This window comes from Leptosomus discolor, chromosome 4, assembly GCF_034619465.1.
Source record: "Leptosomus discolor isolate bLepDis1 chromosome 4, bLepDis1.hap2, whole genome shotgun sequence".
Classification (NCBI taxonomy): Eukaryota; Metazoa; Chordata; class Aves; order Leptosomiformes; family Leptosomidae; genus Leptosomus; species Leptosomus discolor.
In genome coordinates, this window is record NC_141394.1 from 75,185,856 (window position 1) to 75,209,917 (window position 24,062).

Genomic DNA, 24,062 nt, shown 5'->3' on the forward strand with positions numbered 1-24,062 from the left:
ATAGGCCAGCTGTCTGCACAGTTAAATGATTTTGAGACAATAGGGTGTTCTTTAAATAAGATCCAAATAAACAGGATAATCCATGACATACTTTAGGCATGGAACATGTACAACTATTTGGGTTTGCAACTTTTAAAGCTACTCAGCAAATCTTTTATCTGTTGATTACTCTAAAACTTAGTTTAGACAGCCAACTATAAGAATATACGAGTATTTAATGTTTAGGCTATATTTAGGTTCTTAAAATAGGTGTAGGGAAAAAATGGGTGTTTTAAATGTTCTTTCTTTAAAGCTGGGATAAGTGAAACTTACTTGGCTAATTGGTTTAAATTAGCAAATTTTCTAACCAAGCATGAAGCACTGTTAACTGGCCAACAGTTTTGCTGCTTTTCAATTTGCAAATCCAAAGTCTGCTGTAGTTCTTCTTACACTTCATTGTATAATGTGGAGGAACAGCTGTAAAATGTGCAGAATGTTCTCAAAGAAACGCTTTACAAAGGAGTGAGAGGCTTTGCTGGCAGACTGCTTTTAACCCAGCATTGCCACTTCAGATGAGAAGTTGTGCACTATGGGTTATGTCTGTATTCACAGTAAAACTTGCAGGAGGTTCTTAAGGGATACTTATTTTATGCATTGAATTAAGATTTCTTTCCCCTACACTTTGAATATGAGCAAAAAAGGAAACAATCTGCAGTCTGACTTAACTTTATACTGTTTCTAATTTAAAGTAAAGCTTTTCACACAACAATGTGAACGCCCATCTCTTTGAAACTTTTCTTTAGTAAGGTGTTCTTAATAGAAAAGCATAACAGCCAAATAAAGGACAGCAGTCTATGAAGAGATTATCCTGCTCTTTTTTAAAAAAAAAAAAAAATTCCCTGGTAGTTTCTCACATTACTTGTTAATCCATTTTGGTTGTACCTCAGGTTGTTCACTGTTACAGATTTTAATTGTGTGCTATGCACTTAGGAAGCAGGTAGGGAAGCTATCCCTGTTGCTTGCTAGCAAATACAGTGCTGTAATCTTTCACTACACAGGAAGAAGCATCAACAAGGTACATATATACTGGAGTGCCTGGACCGCCTCCTGAAATACTTTGGTCTTCATGATTTTGGGATTTTCTACCTTTTTAAAAAAAATATGTAACCATAGTTTGAAATTTTGATTAAAGCTGGGTATTTGCGACTCATCCTTCTAAACTTGAGTTTGATTCACGGTTTTACATTAAATTGTCTTTTTCCTTTGCATCTTTCACCTGTATCTTTCTTTTGTTTTCAGAAGAGAGTCCTTGGAAAGCTTTAAATGGGGGTTGCCCAATCCAGACTGACACAACAAGGAATTCAGCTTACCCTTTCCCAGTGTGCCCATTCAGCACGGGCTCTGCCAGTAATGGTAGTCTGCAATGGCAGCAGGAATCTTCTAGTACGTCTATGGTGTCAGGATGGATAAGTGAATTAAACCTTAACGAAAACTCGGGTCAACCCTTGGCACCACCAACGAAACGCCATTGTAGGTCCCTCTCTGAGCCAGATGAGCTGGCTCGCTGTCGGTCACCGTGGAAGCCTGGCAATTCAAAGGTTTGGACTCCTGTGTCAAAGAGACGGTGTAATAGTGGTGGTAGCGCTACCTTGCAACGCTGCAACAGTCATGGAAGTGCAACCTTACAGAGAAGCACAAGTATCAGTCTGCCACAAAACATCCTGTCGCTAAATAATGTCTTCACTATCACCAGCTTCAACACATCACCAGTACCCAGACCTTCCTCTGCCAGCAGCGGGTTTGTGGACAGTAGCGAGGGCAGCACAAGCTCGAGTACCCGCTGGAATTCTGGAGGCCCTTGTGACTTTAACCCAAGGCGCCGCCTCTCCCTCTCCCAGGAGCACATCACCGAGACGGGAAATCTCTTGCCTTCAGCCAACAGCACTCCCACCTCCACACCCGAGCTCAGCCGGCGTCAGGGCTTGTTGAGATGCCGCTCTCAGCCTTGTGTTCTGAACGAAAAGAAAAGCCGGCTAAAGCGCAGACGGGAGGAGGATGTACGATGGAACAGACCATCGTTAGACTTTTTTAAAATGACACGGGTGAGATTTTACTTTCCTCAGTGTGTGAAGGGAATTCTTGCAGAAAGGCTATTTCTAGATAAAGCAAACCAATTTGTAGTTGTTTAAACATTTGCTTGTAATCTTGTAGAGATATATATCACCTTCAGCAGTGTAGCAAGCTGCTTATACTTGCCAGTGCTATGCCCTATAGCAACTTACTTTTTACTCCCAAAGACCAAATCTTGAAGTCTAGTCTACTTGATAAAGAGTACGAAGAGTATGAAGAGATGTCTGAAGCAGAGGCCAAAAAAAATGGCTTGTCTTTAAAATGCAAGGAAGCCATGGGGAAAGGGGGGGGACACGAATAGACAGGATAGCAAAAACAAACAAACAAATGCCACCATGTTCCCAGAGAACAGTGTGCAATGATTTCTAAGTCATCTTGGTGCAAATCTGTTTGGTTAAGCCTCCCCTTACAGTTTGGGTAATTCCATAAAGCTAAATAAGAGCAAGCAAACCCCTTATATAAATGAATTGGCTAAAGAAACTGCTACTAAGCAGTCAGAGGTAGAAATAGTTTTCTAATACAGCAACTGCAGGTGCTCCAGCTCAATGGAGCAGTGTTTTCCTCCAGTTACTCATAATTCTACTTCCCTCCCTCATGTGAGATTACAGGTCCTGATTTAAAAACTGGTAAACTTCAATTTGTGCCTATACTTTGCATGTACACAGCTCATTTTTTTTCGAAGCCTCTGTGCCCACAGAGGCAACTGCTACACTTTAAAACTGAAGATGCTCATTTAGTTTCTGTAGATGTAAAATTGAGTCTTATATTATGGTCAGAGAACACTTTACGCTTGTGAGAATATAACTGTACTGCCTTCAGTAGGTGCCGGACTTGGGAGGTTTGTGTGAGTAGATCTGTTAATAGTAGTGAGGAGGAGGCAGTTTGCAGAAGTAGCAATAAAAAATGTAAGGAAAGGAAATAGTTCTGCACCAGTGTCCCTGCATTTGCACTGTGCAAAAGAAAAGCTGAACAGAATGAGATGCTGGCTGAAATGTCCAATCTGTGCTACCTTGGTAGGCTTTACATTGAAATGTGTGGGAAAAGATACTAGTGAGATGCTGGAACTGAACTCTCTACTGCGGGATAGCCATGGAGTTAACTAGTCTATGGCCACTTTGCTTAGCTAAAAGTTTGTTTGATGGCGTCTGTCCTTCTCGTATACCTTTGTGAGAAAATTTATAGCTTAGAGGATTTTCTTCTTGAAAAATACGGGGTTTTTTGATGAAGCTGTGGGATAGGTAATTGGTTGGCAAGCCATACGGAATGATTTGTTTGACAAGGTTGGTAATCAGTTCTAGTCTAGAAATGACTAGACGCTGTTCCAAGTTTTGGTTAAGATGCAAGTTTATTAGTTAGCTAATCAGATCATACCTGTTCCTGTGTGTTAATCACTGCTGAGATTAGTTTGCTAATCTACTCCAGAAATATTAGTGGATTTGCCTTTCAGCTGCCTGTGTGGTCTAATGCAGGTTTCTTTATTTAAAGTGAATGTAAAACTTAAAACTTGCTCCTTTTTTGGCTAGACTTGCTGTTTGCATTCCTCAAGCTCTAGAGGTGATAATGCAGTATTTCAGTCTGGCAGAATAGTTTCAGCTCTCAGATGTTGTACCTTCTAAATAATCCATAAAATAGTGTGTGTGTGGGGAAAAAAACCTGATATAGCCCATGTCTAGAGAAAGTTTTTTGGCTATTTGTTGCTGAATTGAAGAGTATGAGAGACTAATATTAAGCCATTCTGGATCACTTTTTCCTGTAAGACCTATTTTGAAATGATGTTTTTGTGATAAGCTGAGTAGTTTATGCAACAAAGTTCATTCTACAGTGTCAAGGCCTGATGGGGTGGTTTTTCCAGCTGTTTCAGTAGAATGTTCCTATAAAGATACTACTGTGTATTTAATCAAAGGCACAAAGTATAGTTTGGAAATACATCAGTTTCCAAACATGCTGAACTTTAATGAAAACATCTGTTTAAAAACTAGGGGAGTACTCAAAACATTTGGAGTAAAAATTGAATTAAGTTTTCAAGAAGTGTTGGGGTATTTTAGAATGACAGCTTGCTTACCCATTATAGTTAGAAGTCTTGTACTTCTTCATAGCCTACCTTCTCCCCATGCCCCAAGTCCTGGTGGATGTATACGCTTTGAAACTTCTATTGTGGTCTTCGTTTCTCTCTAAACTTAAACAAAATTACTGCTGTGCAAAATATTATAAGCTAATACTACAGAAGACTTGTTTTGAAGTGTCACACAAGGAGATGTGGATGTGTCCTATATCTGCATATAGCTCAGTGAAGATCAGGACTACGATAAGGGGAAGTTCAGTAAGACCTCTCTTTCATGTATCTTGATAGCTCCTTATTCTTTCCAAAAATACTTTTTCTGTGATTTCAAATTCACTTCCAAGTCAGTTTATGAAAGACCTATGTTGAAAACAAGTGTTTTTAAGGATTTTTGTTCTAAGCTTTACTGAAAATATTTTGATGTCCTCAAATCTTCCTGAAAAGCTAAACTTACCAAATAGTTGCTCAAAACCAGGTTAGTAATTAGATAATTAGTATTGGTTGTGGAGAAGGTCAGTCATAGTTGGCCCATGTTATGATAGATCTGAAGGTCCTGGGAAGGGAGAGTTATTCCTCTATATTGCAGTGGTATATTGGAGCCACAACTGCATGAAGAAGGGAGTTTTGGGTCTGCAGCTGTTTCTGCTAATGCTCTGGAGCCCTGAGAGGTTGGCAGTGAAACACCTGCTAAAGTTGCTCAAGGTTTCTCAGCTGGGAATTCTTTCAAATCAGTATTTATCAGAACTAAACTATTTATTTACTTGAACCTGAAGCAAGTGCTGTTGTATCTGAATGAAGGTCTTGAATAGCCATGGTTGGGTGAAGCTTTAAAGGGAGAATGGGGTGGAAGGTGGTTTTGGTTTGTTTTGGAATTTTTTTGCCTTAGTGAACTGGTTTTTGCTAGCTGAGTTCTGGAAGATTTACTTGGCTGCTGCCTCAGTCCCTACTAATTTGCTAAATGTAAGTGCTAGAAAATAGAAAGTGTAATTCTGGAAGCAAAGTTTCTGTTATTGCTTTTTAAGCTTAGAGTTCATATATGAGTATATTCAGATTATTAATCTGTCCTTCGTTTCTGTACTTGTCCATGGCTTGTTCCTTCTGCTGTTGCCTCTTTAATATTCTAATTTGTGCCTTTATTTAAAGGAAGGAAAGAAATTGGGCAGCTTTTAACACCATAAACTGTTTCTTTCTATATACTTTGATTTTATTCTTCCACAGTCCTTCACACTTTAGTTCACTGTACTCCCCCTCTGTTTTAGATTTTATGTCCTCTTGGAAAAGAATATGCCATATCTTCAATTCTCATGGAAAACTCTACATTAATATTCAGTAAAATGAGTAATTAGTGTATGTAGAAATAGATTGAAATGATCAGGCAGACTGCTGTACACCACTGTTGAGCTCTCACATAGTGCTAAATTCTGGAAGGATCTTTTTCTGGACTTGAAGCTGAAAATACAAACTTGTGAAACTTCAGACCTTCTAGAACATGAAGACAGCTGTAAAAACAAGTAGAAAAGACTGTAGGAAAAGATAACAAAATATGATAGCTGTTTTCAGCCCCAAAGGACTCAAAATTACTTTCTCTGTTCAGTTATATATGCAAGAATAGCTGTAGGAGTTGTAGAACAGCAGAACATGTTATCTATGCCTACTTAGTATTTGTTCAGAATCATCCAAGTAAGAAGCTGGCTCCAGTGAGGAGGCTGGTGTTTCTTCACTGCAGCGGGCATCTGATCACCCTGGTATTTCAAGATGACTGTGCATGACTTTGGGGTTGTGCTCTTCTGCAAGTAATCAGCTCTATCACAGAGGCTGCCACAGAATAAGTAAAGGTGGCATTTAGACTCCTAACTGCAGTAGGAGGAGAGAAATGCTTCTTTCCTGAAGAGGAAACTGCTGAGCTTTTTCAAATGTTCTGCTTCATGAATTATGTCAGTCGATCCTGAGGTGCTTCAAGTAAAGAACAGCCAAGAGGTTGCACATGTTTTTCAGTGTGTAAGCAAGTTTTAGAGTGACAGTGAGATTAAATTCTGTTTCAGATCAAACACCACACTGTAGTTTGTAGTCTTTCCGGTGTTTAACATTCTTATGCTACTCCTCCCCCAATGCTGTAGTGTCGAGTTGCAAAAAAAAAGAAAAGAAATATCTTGGTATCATGCTTAAAAAAAAAAAATAAATCCCCAGGCTTCTTCAACATGTCCTCTGAAGTGGTCTTTGGTCTGTTTAAATAGCTAGTACAGAATAACTGGCTTCATCCAAGTAAGGAGTAGTTTCCACTATTCAGTGCTACGACATCTTATGCACATGCACTAGGCTAGATACAACAGCGCAATGGAAATTATTAAGGGTCTGTAAACAGTGAAGGAACTCGGGGACTGAAGTTGTGATTTCCTAGCGCAGGGTGCTTCTGCCTTCTTAGGAACGCGTCCGTATTTTGTACTAGTGGGTTTTCTTAGTACTGAGAGAGATCCGAAGTGCCACACCAGGTCTGGCCAGACTCTGTGTAGCCTGGCACCCTGCCTGACAGAACAGCTGCTTTGAGGCATGCAGGAACAATGAATGTGCAACGGGATACTTCCTCCAGCATGATGGCCTGGCTTCTGCCAGCGCACATCTTGGGGGCTTCAAACTGTGCATCAGTGGCTCCAACTCTGACAACTACTGATAGATCTAATTTGTGTTGATAATCTGGTTTTTAACCCTTTATCTTGGATCTCCATAATATTCCACAACAGTTTAATTTTTGTAAGCTGTTCATCATCGCCTTCTCCAAACACCTGAATGCTTGGTATATTTTCTTTCTTGGAGTATAAGGTCATGAACAGGGAAACACTTAGATAACTTTGATCCTTACAGTAAATTGAGCTTAAATTGTCTCTGCTTTATGATTACTGACTTTGTTTCAGGTCACAGGGACATAGTGGCTTTGTGGATCTATATAGCAAGGAGGATTTCTCACAGAAGATAGCATCTGAATCGTAAAGACTTGTCAACTCTGGCCAAAACAGCAACACCTAATATTCCTTGGGTATGAGGATAAGCAGAGACACTACTTGACAGTGATTTCCACAGCAGTTTAAAAATGTGCACAAAGTAGGGATGACTGGTGGGGGTGGATATATTTCCCTGAAGGGTGTGATGAGGAGGCAGTGTTTTATGAGGGGCAGAACACATCAGGAGTGCTGCTACTGAACTTGGATCAGATGACTGCTGCTTTTCCTGCAGAGTCTTTAGTAATCCCTGATCTGTCTTGTGGAATTTCTGCATCTGCTCACTTGAATTTTACTTTGTGGGGGCCAGTTTGCAGAAGCCAGTGTGAATAGAGACGGGGTGAGATGTGATACTAGTTATTTTGAGTATCTAAACCACGGTAACAAAACTTTTGGTTGCTGTCTGAAAACTACTAGGGTTTCATTTTGTTTTGTTGCTCTTTGAGGTCGCTGTAATGATCAGTATGCAGACAGGTAAATGAATTAGCCATACTGTGGCCTCTAAGTTTAAGCAAAAGAAGCTCTGAGGCGTTCTCCTTGAGTCTTTGAATTCTTGTTGTCTGGAAAATTTCCAGGTATGCCCTGTTAGGCATAGTTACTACAGATAGTTCACTTTGATTATGTTACAACAAAGTGGATTAATGTTCCTGAGCTGCACAAGCAGTGTCACTGCTATAAGTAGAACTTGAGTATGGACATAGAAGAGACACCATCATACGCACGAGTAGTGTAGCGAAGTAGCTGCTCGCTTGCATTGGGCTTTCTCCCAGGCTGCTGTTTTAGCATGTGCAAGACAGAGAAGTGGTATCAGGAGTCCCTTGCAATGCTAGCAGGGTAACCTGTGAGTCCAGCCTGGACTGGCTGAAGTAGGTTAAATACTGGTTCACAAAGTTCATTCAGATTGTGTTCTCTAAATAGTAAGCATGTTGCTTTAAATAGTTTGAGATGGCTTATGTCAAGCTTGTCTCTTATAGCCTTCCATTAAAATGGGAACAAACAGGTTATTTGGGGTAGATGTATTTTCTGCTTGTGGATACAGTTAAGTCAGCAAAGGCTGTTCTCTGCCTGACACACTACACTTGTGTAGCGTGATTGGGAGAAGATGTTTAATACAGTTGCAAGTCTTAATCACCTAAGCTCGTGTGGTACTTTTGCAAGAAGGTGTAGTACAGCATCTATTGGTCAGGGTATAGGTCTGATTTCTTTCTGCCTGTGGATGATGCTTTGCAATTCAGTGATGCATTGATGTTCACTGCTGATTCTCACATAAAATAGATGGTAGATGTCCTTGCGCTGTATGGGTGTGTCTTCTGCTTCAGGGCACCCTTGGTGCCCTTGGCTTTTGGAATATGGTTGGTGGAAAATACAATACAGCTGAGCCATATGTAGTGAAGGATTGACTGGGGTTGATGGCAATCAATAAAATGGTAGCAAATGTAAATATGCAACATCAGTTGATTTACTAGTGGTTTCCCTTTGTGTAAGATTAAGGACCAAAAAGAACAGCTGTCAGTGAAGCAATTGAGGCAGGCACAGAATTTTGGTTCTTGTTTGAAAACTTAAAGGCTCCCTAGAATTAAGTATTAACTTCACATTTGAAAAACAGAACTGATCCTGGGCTACCTTTGCTTTGGAAAACACTTCTGGGGCCTTTTTTTCTTTTTTTTTCTTCTCTGTGGTAATTTTTCTAAGTGATCATAAACAAGAAAGCAAAAGATAACATGATTTGTATTTCAAAAGGCACAAAGTAATTCAGGCTCAGTGGTCAATGGTCTTGTTCAGAGGAAGGGAGCTGGTATCAGAATTGTTGGGCTAAGTGATTTAAATCCACTTTTAATTTTATACCTAGAATTGCACATTTATAGCTGAAAACAAATACTCAGCAATGGACCTCAAGGAAGATGTTTCTGCTGTTTGCCTATACAATGTACTTCTACATGCAAGAGGCCAAAGACTTCAGTATTTCCAAGTCTTTTCTTCAAGGGCAGCCTTATAACTTGAAGGACAAATGTCTGAATGGAAGTGGATACAGTAAAATACTTTCAGGTTTTCTAAGTTTCAGGAGAGTGAAAATAAACTACTGCTATGCGTGCAGGATTTTGAAGTGCAGGTCAACTTTGATCTGCTAGAAGTTGGTCAAGCTGTCATATTTACTAATTGCAAATTAGTTTGGAAGCTAGAGTGTTGCTAAGATTGGGAAGAACTCATCTTTGGAGAGCAGCAGGTATGTGGAAGGTCAGAACATTTTCTTCATGCCTACTGTCCTGTGGCATTTATGAAAGTGAGAGAAGTTTTGAGCAAACTTCAGTGATGGCCAGTGATGCTCCCAGCACCACTGTCATGGGTGAAACAGCACAGATTCTTGAACTCCTTGCACCTGTCTGGATAAGAGATGTCTAGTAAACTTCCAAGTATTTTGACTTGGATAGTAGGATACATTGGCTTCTTCAAAGTTCAGTAATATGCATCTACTAGGTAGTGTGATTATGCCTCCCATATCCTCAAATTAAATGAAAAATACTGTACAGCAGTTTGAGTTGAAGCTTGTGAGAGTGTCTATTTACATTTGTCTTACTGTCAATCTGTAAAAACCAATTGTGGAAATCATGGGTGAGGAAAGATGTTTTAAATCATCCTATCTAATTCTCTGTTGATGCATGATTACTTCCCACAGTATATATCTTTCTAGTGTTTAGTCCAGTGCAGCTTTTTAAATACCTCTACAGATGTGGTTTTCTTAACAGATAAAGAGCCTTTTGTGGGAAGCAAAGGCAGTTTTGCTTAAGCTATAAAACTCATTCAGACTCACTTAAGATAGCAGCATGTATTTTTGGATCTCTTTCCTACTGTCATAATAATATTTTGTAGAAATAAAATGTTAAATTAAGCTTCCTGGTCCTCTGGTTAATGAAAACATATGAGCTCTCTTAGTCTCTATTTGAAAGCAACTTCTGCAGGAGTAGGAGGGGGGATAGAAGATATTAAGTATGGTGTCTAGAGACTAGGAGTCTGTATCCTGTTATTCCTTTCTGATTTGTGAAAATGTTAAGAATGATTGTGCCTTTTGCCTGGAATATTTTTTTCGTGAGAGTTAGAATTAGGCATAAGCAGTAGTTTTTGCTGTAAGAAATAATAGTCAAGGACTTATGGCTTCTTGCAGAGCTTTCTGAGGACTTGAGTAGTACCAGCTAAAGTGTTCAGCTACATCTCCATTTCCAGGTGAATATTTAGACTATTCCTTTCACTAATAGTTATGTCTTTTAATAATTTAAAGCTCTTCAAAGTACTCCAGTAAAATAGGTTAATCAAAATGAAGGTCTTGTAGAAAGTGATGAACCTTTTCAGTCATCATAAGTTTTGCTTACTCTTCTTTGTGAAGTGTTATTCAGATGCTGCTTCCTATGTTGAAGTTATGTTTTTTTAAAAAAATAATCAACTGCTGTTTTCAAAACTTGAAAAAAGCAAGAAAAATCCTCCTTATCCTGTATTGCATCAGAGTAAAAAGCCTGTATTTCTGTGATTGGCAGTGATGATGTGCATCACCAATAAGTGGACTTAAACTCCAAACATATTTTAAGGAACATCCAATAACCAAAATCAAAACAAACCAAAACCACAACCCAAACCAAGGAAACTTTATTCTATGCTGTTACAAATCAACAAGGGGAGGTTATGCAGGGAGGTGTCTAGTTTGAGAAGGAAAACACCACTGGAACAAGATTCCCCAAGGGCAATGAGCAGAGAGAAGCCAATGCTGATTCCTGACTTGAGGCAAGCAAGCCATTCCCTCTGCTAGCTCTGTGCTTCCACTTGGGGTGTGATATGTTGGGCCTGTTGAACTAGGAATTTGTTACTGTACTTGAATTCCTGTAGCTTAAGTATACCTGTACTTGTTGTTAGCATTCTTGTAAAGTTGTTAGTCATGTGTGTAGCATCCAGTGTTTATCTCTTGAAGTGTCTGTTGTTTGAGCAGGGACTTGCTTAAGTAGCAATAGTGTTTTCAGGGAGGTATTAAAACTCTTTTTTAATAGAGTATGCATTTGTGGCGTAAGTAGTTCACTTAAGTTTGAAGACAGCTTTTTAACCTTGTTAGAAATCTGTGTTTTCCACTGGGCTTTGTTACTATCTGACAATCAGTTACGAGTTTGGATTTTGTCGCTTAGGGCATAGTTGTATGGCTTTTTTTCATCCTTACAAACCTAAATAGATGAACTGCACATCTGTTGTGTGAAAGTAATGTAGGAAGTCTCTATAATTTTTTCTATTTCAGGAGTGGCTTTGTTAACATCAGTTAACAAAGGCTTATCTATAATTACAAAGTTCTTATCCACACTGTGGTGTTCAAAAACTGATGTTTGTTTTCTATAAGCAAGGTTACCCACATCCCTTCCTAGATGGTTTTTAATGTGAAGTGCTTGAAAATCTTGAGTTATTTATTACTATTTTTTTAAAATCTGGGTGTTACCCTTGATAACTAACCAAGCGACCTATGTTTTAGCTGCTTTTAATAAGTTTAGACACCATATGAGGTGAAATAAGAATCACTCGTGTACAAAGAGCTGGGTCTTTCACTAAAATGCGTGTAGCAGCGTTGCGTGAAGATAACCTTTGTGCCATGACTAACTTAAAGGGCAGGTTGAGGAGCAAACATTGGGAGCTTTTACTGTTGATGAGGAGGTGCAGAGACTTGAGTGTGGTTTTTAGTTCTTTGGTGTGCTGGGATCAATTCTTGTGGAAGTGAGAAGAGTCTAGGTTCCTAAAATGGCGTAAGTTACTAGGTTATACCATTTGCTCAGGGGGAGGTAAACATTGTGTAAACCTCTTCAAAATTTGGCTATAAGGTAGGTCTGGTTATAACCAGTTCACAATGAATCTCACAAGGCTTAGGATACCGGATGGTGCTATGGTGTGTAGCTACTGAACTGACTTGTCTGAGCTTTTTGTGTAAGACTTGTGGGCTTTATCCATGTGCATAGAAGTCCTGTGTAACTCAGCTCAGTACAGGGGGAAAAAATGCTGTGGATTTGGTTCGGAGACACTGCCCTGTGGAATTAACTTTCCTTTTGAGCAGTCTATGTGAACCTTTATGCTTGCAATGGAGGTAGCTGATTGTGTAAGCCATAAGGTTTCCTGGCAGAGCAATGCTAATGCAGTTGTTACAAAAGCAAAATGTAGGAGTCTGTTTAGTGGCAGACTGGGTTGGTGAGTTTGGATCCTCTTTGCTTGATGATACATGTTGAATGCAACAGATTAAACTGGGAAGGAGACTTGGTTTTCGAGGCTTTCAGTATTTCTTCTTTTCCTTTTAAAAAAAGTGATTTTTCCTAAAGTGGAAGCATCTCTGATAGCAGTTAATGTTTGCTATATTAATTTATTGAACTTTACAGTTTAGATAGCTATACAGTTGAATACAGCTGGAAAAAGGGCATCTTTAATCAAATACAAAATGAGATGTTGAAACTACTTCTTGTCAACTTCTTCCAAATTCTTTTTGAATTGGGGATATGATTGAGACTCCTCCCTGCCCCATTCAACAAAGTGCTTAATGGGAACTTGAATTATTTTTTTCCAAAAAATTCTGTAGAAAAAAATATGTTAAACTGTATTTTTCCTTGTTCTGAATTACAGGTCCTCCTTCATCACTAGTTTTAGTTTTCTTATGTTTATTTTAAGTAGATGAAGATGTGCTAACTGTAAAACACTTCATTCTTTTCAAATCCATTCTTAGTAATTTTAAGTTTGGGTTCTCCAAATACTTGAATTCTTATGTCGGAATTTTAATGATGTTCTTGAGCAAATGCCAGTGTGTAAGGCGTTGGTGATAATGCATTATCGTATCTGAAGCTATTCTTTTGTGTGATCGTCCTGTAGCACGTTAGTGTTGTGCACTCATTTAGTCTGCTTTGAAGTTATGGAGGTTTTGGTTATAGAAACCACTTTAGTATTTGTTTTTCCCTCTTCCTCACTCCCCTCCCCTTGCCACCCCTGTGGTTTGAGTTTTGTATGAGGAGGACTCAGAGGAAGGGAAGCTGAATTCCTTTTCCTTGTTTTCCTCTTTCAAATACAATGGTGATTACAATGTCTGTATGAAACAGGCATTATATTTTGGTAATTATGTTTTGTCTCAAAGCAAATGAGTCATCTTCTGACTGCCAAGCTTTGGAATATGACAGTCTTTAAGAACTTTCCATATGAGGAAGCAATAACAGATTTGTGGCTTGGCGAATGAGTAATAGATAATTAGTGTCCTGCTCCTGCTAAGCTTTATCTGACAGGTATTTTACCTCTTAGTGGGATGGTTCAGAGAAGCTTTATGATTTTTATCTAACTTATCTAGATGGTTATAATTTGATCTAATACACGAAGCCTTTAAATGTCAGCTTTTTATACTGTAATACAAAAGCAATGTGAACTGTTCTCACAGGGTTACCTGTTGGGGTTTTTTTGTTCATTTATTTCTTGTGAGTTTATTCTAGGGCAGCAGAGATTAATCTATTAAATAATCATTGTTATAGTTTGAGACAAGTGATATATTTTGCCTGTATTGGCGTGTATGTAACATTAGCTTCCTATTTGATTTAGATGAGCAGGAAAACTATCCTTGATATAGTAAAGATTATTTTAAACTTGAAGTAGTGTTGGGATTACCTAATTATTTTTGAAATAATTAAGCTAAGCTGAAGCTACATAAAGTTGAAAGTATTACAAGTAATTGCTCCAGCAATCTAGAAGTTTCCAGTTGGCAGTATTGGGCTTCTTTTGAGTAGCCTGGGGTGCTTAATTGTCAGAGCTCACACTTTCTATTTAATGGGAGAGTGTTGTCCATGGGACTTAATGGCTCTACTGAAGGTGAGTGGTCTTCTGAATCCATGCTATTTCAGTGCATCTGATGTTGTTCATGTATATAGTGAAATTCCTTGATAGTCTTCTGTTACTGATTAAGATGTTTTGACACCGAAGTGTTGGTTTTGGTAACTTTACCAAGGAACAGCCATTTTGAGAAGTAAGGCCTTTCAAAATAGGTGTCTAAATGTCTTGGAGCAGGAAAGCTTTTCCTAGGAGCTCTAGGGCACAGCTGAGGCTTCTTATGTAGTCTCAGACTTATGAGAGCAAGTGTTGATATCAATGACAGATTCTTCAAGCAGGACTAGCAGGTGCCAATACCTTCAGCCTCTACCAGGCTTGAGTTTGAACTTGCTTTTAATTTTTCTAATCCTATTTTAATAAACAGGCCCAGTTAACTAAGACTTGTTTTATTATGGTGCCAGTACAAATACTTAAGGATGAATCTGCAGTTTGCCAAGCTGTTGGAGATAATGCAAGTCTTAAATTTGATGCTTTTACCTCTTCCTGCCACAAACATGATGAATTATCTAGCTAACTTAAAAAAAGGCAGGGGGAATTGCTGTCCGTCTAGGGCTCCATTTCACATGCATCAGAGTTTAGATAAACCAGAGCTTGTGTGATACCCCCTTCATTATGAGGAAAAAGCTCCTTTGCTTATAGCTCTAACTGCTAATTGATGAAGTCCTTAATTTGTTAGAAATAGCTTTTTAGATTGAGCAGTATTAGAGGGGAACATTTTTCTAGTCTTGCACCTTAAATGATCTTGCTGTCAGGAACAGATTGAAGTTTTCAGTGCTGAAACGTAACTGATAACTGTGTTCCAAACCAGAGTTGTACAGGTCATAAAGTTTGCTAAGAAGTGGCCTTGTGGGTTTTTTCTAACCGCAGAAGAGCATTTTCTTGACCTAGTTATTTTTCAAAGACAACTGTTTTTCTTACCTTGAACATTGTTGGCTGAAGAGGTTAGTCTGATGGCTTGACACATGGTTTGGAGAGCCTCTAGTCTTTGCCTCTGTTACTGTTGAGTTTGGATGCTATTCTGCCTAGCTGTGTTCTAAAAAAAAAAAAAGATAAGAGCAGTTCAAATACCTACTTTGAATAATAGGCCTTGAGAAAGCAAACCTTTCTGTAGGCATGTAAGGCTTTTTCTTCTAGGATGAATCTTGCATGGTACAAAGCTAAAGTATGTAACTGTTCGACTGGGAATCAATGTTTTTGTCAAATGTCAGTTAAGCTTCCTTACAAAAACACATGTCTGTTTATTGGAAATTGGCGAGCCAGTGTGATGTCTCCTGACTAATTCCACATGATCTAAAAACTTTTTCCTTCCAAAGTGTTGCCAGCTTCTTTCCCTGTTACTGGATCTGTGTGTGCCGACGTGCTTATGTTTTAGAAGGAAGTTATGGACTATTATTTGCTGCTGTAAGTTTTCTTTCCTTTGAAGGGAGGACAAGAGAAGTGAATGTTGGAAGCAGGACTAATTCTTCTTCTATCACTGTGTGAGACCAGGGCATGAGCTGAATTAAGCAGTTCACACAACTTGCCACTCTTCAGGTTCTGCTTTTGTATATTACTGTTCTGTAAGTCCCTTTTGGCTTTGCTCTGAGTTATCTTTGCTGCTCTGCCTTGCTTTGCTGCTTTCTGTTTAGGGATTCTTAAAGTTCTTTGGGCTGGTGTCAAAATCCTGTTTAGATTCCTTTGTACAGAATAACTGTCCAGAAAACCAGCTGTGCCTCCTGGTGTTAAGCATAGCCAAATCCTGCTCCATTTTCATTATGGCAGTAAGTAGTACTCTATACCATCTACCAGAAAGATCCCATAGAACTGGGTTCTCTTTGATCCTTTTCTGTGTGGTGGCATGACTAACTGATAGTACTATCTGGAGTTTCTGTATAAATACATTGAGCTCATCTTGGGCTCCTGTAGAAGCTGCCTCATGCAAATTACAGAAATGTCCCTGACTAGTTAGGCTTGGGATCTAGTGACCCGGACGTTGGCTGGATGGCTCAAGTGTGGGTTTAGCATGTTTAAGGGCCAGGCCTGAGAGTATTGAGCATCTGTAAAGCCATGTGAACTCCCACAGTTCCCTCACGGACACTACTGTTGCAACAAAAGGGTTATCCTTCTGGTATCCAAATTGTCTCAAACGAGATCATTTTTTGCAACAGCGCTCGATGTGGCTTGTACCTGTATTTGTTACGGCTTGTACTTGTATATTTTACTGAACCTATTTCCACAACGACTGTGATTCCAAATCTTTAATGTTACTGTATTACATTGTAATCCATCTAGTATAGTACTGGCTTTTGTGGTCTTAGTGTGTCTTCTGAAAAATAGGAAGAATTCTGTGGAACCATGATGCAAGTCTCACAAGTAGGATGTATGGCACAGTCGGCAACCATATGCTGGTGGCAAAAGGGTAAAAATTTCTCAAAAGTTCTGTTCCCAAACAGAATTTAGGGATATCTTTTTCTTTGCTGCTGTCAGCAGTTTGACTATCTAGAAGTTAGTGCCTTAAAGCTATGGGTTAATAAAAGCAAACTTTTGTACTTCAGGAGGGGTGCTGGCATTTGAGAGGGGGGAAGGATGGAATCTGCTCTCTGCAGCCTTTTTAGTTTATGCTCTAGGTCTATGAATAGCTCAGCTCTCAATGCCTGTCTCTTCCAATTATTATTTCCCTATTTTACAAATAGCAGCACTGTTTGTAAAACTGATGTTCTTGAGATGGCCTTTGGTTTCAAATGTCTCTTTAAGCATAAATGGTATTTCTTCTTCAGGTATGAGTATTGATACATGCTGGGTCTTCCACCCTGGGAGTTTCTTGTGCATCTGTGAAATAAAACTTCAGTTCAGACTCTTTTTCTCCTGAGTAGTGATGAAAGCAGTTGCCAGTCACACAAAGGAAAAATCAATATACTGTGACTAATAGTGGCAATGTGAGGTGTTTCTCTGTCCCGGTCACGGAGCACCACAGTAACTTTGTGGGAGCAGCAGGAACTGTGACCTAAATAGGAGAGACACTCAAACTAGTGCTACAACATATTGTCTGCAGAGCATAACAAGTGACAGGTTTGGGACACTTTGAATTTCTCCTCTGTTTATTTAAAAAGAAAAGACCTTTTTTTGCTTTGATATCTTACGAGAAATACTGCAAACAGCACTGCTTGGCTGCTTAACTGCTGTCATACTTGGTATTTTTTCTCTTCTGTTGTGGTAAAGTCCTTCCCTTGTTACAAAACAGACTTCATATCGCGCCTGCCGTGGGGGACTATTTGATCTACATCCGTTCAGAGTGGGGGTCAAGTCCAGCTTTGTGATGATAATATAGTTTGTAATGCATATTAGTAGTTCCACCTTCAAGTTAGAGCAGAAATAATTCGATCCTTGAAGTTCATGCTTGGGAACTGTAAAACTGAGAATTACAGAGAAGGAAATGAAGAGGAATAGCAGGATGTTAAAATGCATTTTTAGTGAACAGTCATACTTGTAATAACCTCTAATCTGTTAGAACAAACCTCGATGGAACTGTTAGCCAACTATGAATGCTGTTAAGTCCCTCTGCATTAAAGCTCCTTCCCCTTAAACACACCAATTCTAGACCAGTCATACTGAAATTCTTTGATATGATTCATACCTACTTTAGGATTTCTTTCTCCAACTGAAAAGGCTTTGTGTACATAGAGTAAGGCATAGGATGATACTCCTTTCCCTATTAAGTAAGGTAAAGGGCTTAAGTATCACTAATTTGTTTAAAAGTGGTGGGTTTTTAAAAATAGTAATTGTAATATCTGGGGTTTTTTACTTTTCCAATTTAAATTTTGGGTATTGGAAGCCTGAAAACCAATAAGCAATATACTCTGAGCTGTTTCTCAGAGTTGAGTGTACATGAATGACTATTAGTGATGCCTTTTTTTTCCCTTGTATTTTCTGGTTTTAATGTGTCTTTTGTTTCTGTTAGGAAGCTTGTTCATCAGCTAAACACACTAGTTTCTAGTTATTTCATTTAAGTTATTAGTTTTCTCCTCTTGCTGCACTCCATACTGTTGAAGAAAACTTGGGACCAGTTCCTTTTATAGATGTTCCATTCATATTTTTTCTAAAAAGAAATCTTGCCTAGGAGTGCTAGTTGGTAACAAAGGCTGTTTAAATGTTGGTTCCTTGTTATTTTACTGTATTTAGGTTAAAGCTGTCAGGATATTTTATTTTGTACTAGTCTGCTTTCACCCTTCACTGACCAACTTTGGGTTGAAAATTACTTTTTTTGTGATTTTAAATATGTTCTGAGATTTGATGAGCTTGTCCTTGTGTAACACTCCCCACCCTGTTAGTTTCTCTTCTGCAACCTTAAGCTTAAATATTGTGGAAACATCGAAAGCCCCCAAAAATGATAGCTTTCAGATGTATAGTCAAGCTTAAGTCTGTATTGAATGAGATTATACAGGTTCCTAGGCTTCAACTTACTGCAAAAGGCAAGTGAAAAAAGCAGCAGCTGTTGCGTTTTCTTTTTCTCTGATTAGCATGTTAGCACCAACCACCATGGCTTTAACTGAAACTGGATTTTATTGTTCATCCCCAATATGGTTGGCTTCTATTAGAAAACTGGCATGAAGAATAAGGTTGTGAGAGTGATCCCTTAAACTTATTCATGGTTGATTGTATCACTTGTCCTTATGAGTGTTCTCAGGAGCTGGTTTTTTTGCCTTTTCCTTTCCAGCTGATCCCTCTACAATAGGCAGATTTAGAGAACAGTTGTTGCTGGTTGTCCTTTTCCCCATGCTAAGTAAACCAGGCTCTTCTGAAGTCGCCTTTCTGTGAACCTTTCCTACCTCCAACTCCTTTCTTGAAAGACAATTTTTTTTCTGCTTTGGGTCTGCTTTTACTTTATTCTGTTCCCTTTTACGGCTGTATTGTGTTGGTGACTGCAGTCACTTGTTTTTCTTGTCCTGCTCTGACCCTTCCAACTGATGAATTCCTTGTGATGATGCAGTTTGATAGTGTGACCTTGTGCTTTTCTATAAATGTGCCCATGATATCATTTCAATCAAGTTCTTGAATATTCCAGCCTTCCCTTATGTGGCTGATTCCACTCAACTTTAACTAGTGAAGTGTGTTAGCCTAATGTACTCTTTTGGGTATGTTCCTCCTGCCACCCCACCCCTTTTTTAACCGGTCTTCAGATGTATTGCTTAGAGATAGCCACTTCCATCTTTGTGCAGTTATTTTATGTGTTGATTAGGTCTTGCTTCTATATGAGTTCTTGGTATTGCTGCACTATGTCTGGCAAAACTAACATACGATGTTTTAGTTGGTCATTGAGGTAATAGCATGAAAGTCGAGAGCTGGTTTGTGTGCCACACTTAAGGCAAACGTGCCAGTGCTGTTAACTATCTGATCATGATGACCACTGGATGGATGTTAAGGAGAACATTGAAGAAACAATTATTCTCCTCTGGACTTGTTTTTTCTACATACTCTACAAGCGTAGGCAATTGAGGTTCAATACTTAATTTATTTTTGTAGGCAGCTGAAATTTGTTGCTATTAGGGTTTTTAACTCAGACTCTATCTTGACTTTTTATGTCAAGCAGTATGTCATAGCATAGTTTTGAAGAACTAACCCTTTTTTGGAATAAGATGTAACTTCCAAGACTAGTTGCGTTATGTTTATGGGCCTCGTTGGACTGAAGTCTGGCTGTTTAGTTACCTTGCCTATCTTGCTTCTGGAAGAGTGTTTTAGTCTGCTTTGATGTCAACAAGGGTAAGTAGAATATGTGAAGAGTTGCATTTACTTGTACTGAGTGGGGGGTGTGATCTCTTCAGCTCTAAGGGGCTGAAGATGGGCCAGGGCTGAGGTTTTTCTCTGGAACTGTATTCTGGTTCAGGTTTGTTTCTTCGGACAGCAGAAGTGGGCATGTGCAAGAAAACTGAACGGGTAGCAGTAACTCAGATACTGCTCAGAGGCTTTTTAAAACTTTTTCAAGTCTCCACCCTGGAAACTTCCTGTGAGATCAGTACACACAGAAAGAAGATAAGGAGGTCTTAGATTTTAGCTGGATTAGTGCAGAAAACTCGTCTTTTGTGGGGTTTTTGATGTTCAGAAAGACTTTTTGAATTCAGTGTGGCATATAAACGTATTAACGAAAATAACTTCCTTCAAACTTGTATCTGTAAGACTACTTTAGTAGAAACGGCTGCTGTGGATTTTTGGTGAAAGAATAAAATTGGTTTACAACATGGAGCTGTAGCCCTGATATGAAATGAGGTTTTGTTGCTAAAATTAAAGGTGAAGACTTGTCTGTATGTGCAGAGGGGACTTTCCATTTGAAAATGAGAATGTATTAAGTTTGCAAAAAGCAAGGGAAATCTTTTCAGTGTTTTAGAAGAAGTATCTGGGAGTAGACAGTATCAAGAAGACCTCTAAAGTTTGGGGCTCTTTTGGTGTGGTGGAGGGGAAAGAGCAGCAGGAAGGACACCCACTGGTAGTGGGCAGTCCATTGGTTAGGTTTTGAGTGTCTCTGGAATTCATCTGGGGATTTCCCAGTAGTCAAGAGGTCAGATGAATGAAGTTTTTACTGTGTGTTTTGAAGCAAATGATTAAATATTTTTGCATAAATTAAGGAAGTTTTTTATGGCAGAAGTCAATATGGTCATTTCCAAGCAAGTCTGTATGAAAGAAAATGAAGAGGAGTAAATGAGACTAAAGTTCTTTCAATTCGTGCTAGTTTCTTCCTATGTAGACATTTGGAGTCGTCCACCTTTCTGTGCAAGCAGAGACCAAAAAATGAGTTATTTTAATATGCTTTTCATTAGGTCCTGCAGTCTTTGGTTTTCTTAGTTCTTGAATAATTCTATAATCTGATTACTTTCTATGTATGCGTAGCAGAAGGAGCTAGTTTCAAATTTGCTCTGCAAAGATCAAGATTAAAAGTATCAGTTTCGGGTGAAAAATACTGCTTGTATTTGGGCAACACAGGATGAAGTTAGGACTTGTGTTGTTTTGGTACCAGGAGGTGGTGTGGCTTTTTTCTAGGTGACTAGCTGTTGTCATGGTTATAGTTTCTCTGCACTGTTCTCGCTATTGGAGATCACGCCATAGAATCTGAGGTTGCTTTGCCATGTGAACATATCTGCTACACTGCATATTTGACTTTCAGGAAAATACTTTGATCAGGTATCACCTGTCTAGTTTAAATATGCAATTAAACAGTTCAAGTAAATATTTGCATTAACTAGCAAATAAGATGGTACCTTGGGGATTGGGTCTGTTGTAATAATGAAGTGGTAGAGAACAACATGCAGCCCCTGAACAGGAGTTCTTGACTCTGAAGTGCAGTAGAAGGTAGTCTGAGATGAATTGTAATTTCTAGTAAAGTCATCAACAGGATAAGTAGTAGATACATCTTTCTGTATTACACTTAAATTTTTAAATTATGCTTAAATTTAAAAAAAAAAGCCAGAAGATGTATATTGCTGACAGTGTATTTTTGACAAACCTGTAATGACTAAACTGGTACTTTGCCTTTTAACAGTAAAACTGCAAAAATGTGAAGAGCTTGTCTTAGCCCAAGCTTTTTGGAGTCTCAGCTGCAGCACCGTGTATGAAACATAAGCCTAGGTAGCTTTCCATTAGTCTTTTTTAAGTTGCAATACTGCTGTGGTGCACTTCATCCATCTAACAGCCTTTCGTAAGAACCTTGAACTTGCAGTCATAAAAAAAATTAACTTTGCTCATTCAGTGCTCTTTGAAATGACTATTCCATCAATCTGGATGCTGGCTTAATAGTACTTCCAGTTTTTTAGCTGCCTTCGCATAGCTTTGGGAAAACAGCAAAGCCCTCCTCAGTGCTTAAGGTGGAACAGTTTCTGCTGGCCCCAGCTGCATACTGAGCAGCCAACACTGAGGTTGTGTGCTGGTAACATCACTATTGATGTGGCAAGCTTGTAAACTTCAACCGAATGTCTTGAGTATTCAAGTGCTCAAATTGTATATAAAAACTGATCTAAAGTAAAATGTAATTTAAATTAATATCTTGTTAAATGTAACTAAAACATCTTAATCTTCTTGCCAGTTCATTTTAATGTTTTTTTAATCCAAAATCCTTTCTTCTGGGCATTATAAAGAACAGTGATAGGGGAAGCAAAAATACAGAATACTTTGGTAACTGGGAAAGAGAACATCAATTTTATTTCACTTTTTTGCAGCTTCTTGAGCAAATTTGTCTTCCTCTGACCTCAGACCACTGTTTCCAGCTGCATGAAAGCCAGTAAACTAATCTGAACTGAACTTGTGTTTAACTGAATTGTACTTAATTAATGCAAAGTATACAGGACAATTTGACAAGGGATATCTTTAGGCTGTCAAACAGCTTTCTCCTGTAGTAGGCAAACACCCTCTGGTTTTAATTTGAAAACAGCACTAACATTCTTTCACACAAATTATTTTGCAGTATTCCCAAAGGAATAAATCTTTAAAAAGGTTTTTTCCGTAATCATACCGTCAGTTTGACAAGTCATTATTTTAAGTGGACAAGTTGTAGCAAGGCCCTATGTATATCTACGAATGAGTTGAGGCTTGCCTATGTAGCACAGTTATCAAGTGAGGAAGGGTGTGAGTTTTGGAGGACAATGACTATTGTAGAATAGCTGAACGCAGACACTCTTCTCTCAGTACCTTTTTCCAGTTCTTCCTCTGTAGGTGCAAACCCTTAGTTAATGTCTATTTTCCTCTAAAAATGGAGAAGGAGCATGTCTTAGTATCTTGGGGGCGGTGCGGTGTGTAAAGAAAGGAGTCTCTTGCTTCCATTCAATAGAATGTTTGAATGTGAACTATCTCTATCGCAAAAGTGAGTCTGTGTTCATGATGCAATGAGATAAAATGTTGAGTTATATTTTTGGAGGCCTGCTGAAAATTGTTGACTTCTTTCAGTATTTGCAGCACCCCAATGCTCCAGGTACTGTTACATAGTTTGCCTTGATCAGAAATATCAGTGTTGAAATTTTACATGCAGAATTTTTTGTGTGTAACTGTATCAATAAAAAGGATTAGCTTTTATTTTATTTCAGTTCCAAAAGGACATGATGCTCCTTGCAGAGGATTCAGTGCATTAGGAAACGAATATGCTGTACATGTCAGGGGGAAGGAGGAATGGTAGATCTTATACTTTGGTAGATAGAATCATAAATTTGTGGAATCATTTAAGTTGGAAAAGACTTTCAAGACTTTCAAGATCGAGTCCAACCATTAACCTAGCACTGTCAAATCTAGCATGAAACAATGTCCCTAAGTGCCACATCTATGTGTCTTTTAAATACCTCCAGGGATGGTGATTCAACCATGTCCCCAAGCGGCCTGTTCCACTTGACAACCATTTCAGTGAAGAATTTTTTTCCCCATTATCTGGTCTAAACCTCGCCTTGTGCAACTTTGAAGCAGTTTCCTCTTGTCCTATTGCTTGTTACCTGGGAGAAGGGACTGACCCCTACCTTCCTACAACCTCCTTTTGGGTAGTTGTAAAGAGTGGTAAGATCTCCCCTCAGCCTCCTTTTCTCCATGCTGATTACTCAGGTCTGCAGCAGTCCTGGGGCCTGCCTGAGTGTGTCCCCTCTTCTAGATAGTCTAGCACTTCACTGATGTCACTGGTATCTGTTGTGGGTGTGAGTCTCTCCTCCTTCTACCTTGTCCTTACCCGGGAAGGATGTATGTAACAGGAGGCTCCAATACCACACTTATTAATACTTGTTTCTAGTTTCGAGCCTGCTAAAGAAACTGCCTTGCTTCAGCCTAGCCTGAGTAGTCAAACCAGAAGGCACGTAGTCTACGTGGTCCCTTTTTGTCATGCAAGAGGTAGACTGGTTTGTTTGCAACTCAGAAATTAGATATGTGACTGCTTGGGCCACCAAATACACTTACCATTTTATAAATGCAGAATTTAATAAAGCCTTTATGACCAGTGGTCGAGCAAATTAAGCCCTGCAAAGATACTGTCCTTCTGGGAAAAGGGATTTGCAGATTTTAGGTATTCTTAAGCTTAGGTTGGTGATACTGTAGGAAGCTGC

The 24,062-nt window shown here is 38.9% G+C and overlaps 1 protein-coding gene across 1 annotated transcript in view; it reads left to right on the forward strand.

The window, feature by feature from the left end:
* FAM53A (family with sequence similarity 53 member A) overlaps window positions 1–24,062 on the forward strand; it is a 73,224-nt gene that overhangs the window by 30,893 nt on the left and 18,269 nt on the right. The window contains exon 4 of the mRNA XM_086464209.1: window positions 1,279–2,081. Within this exon, the coding sequence (XP_086320335.1) occupies window positions 1,279–2,081 (803 nt within the window). The remainder of the gene's footprint in view (window positions 1–1,278; window positions 2,082–24,062) is intronic.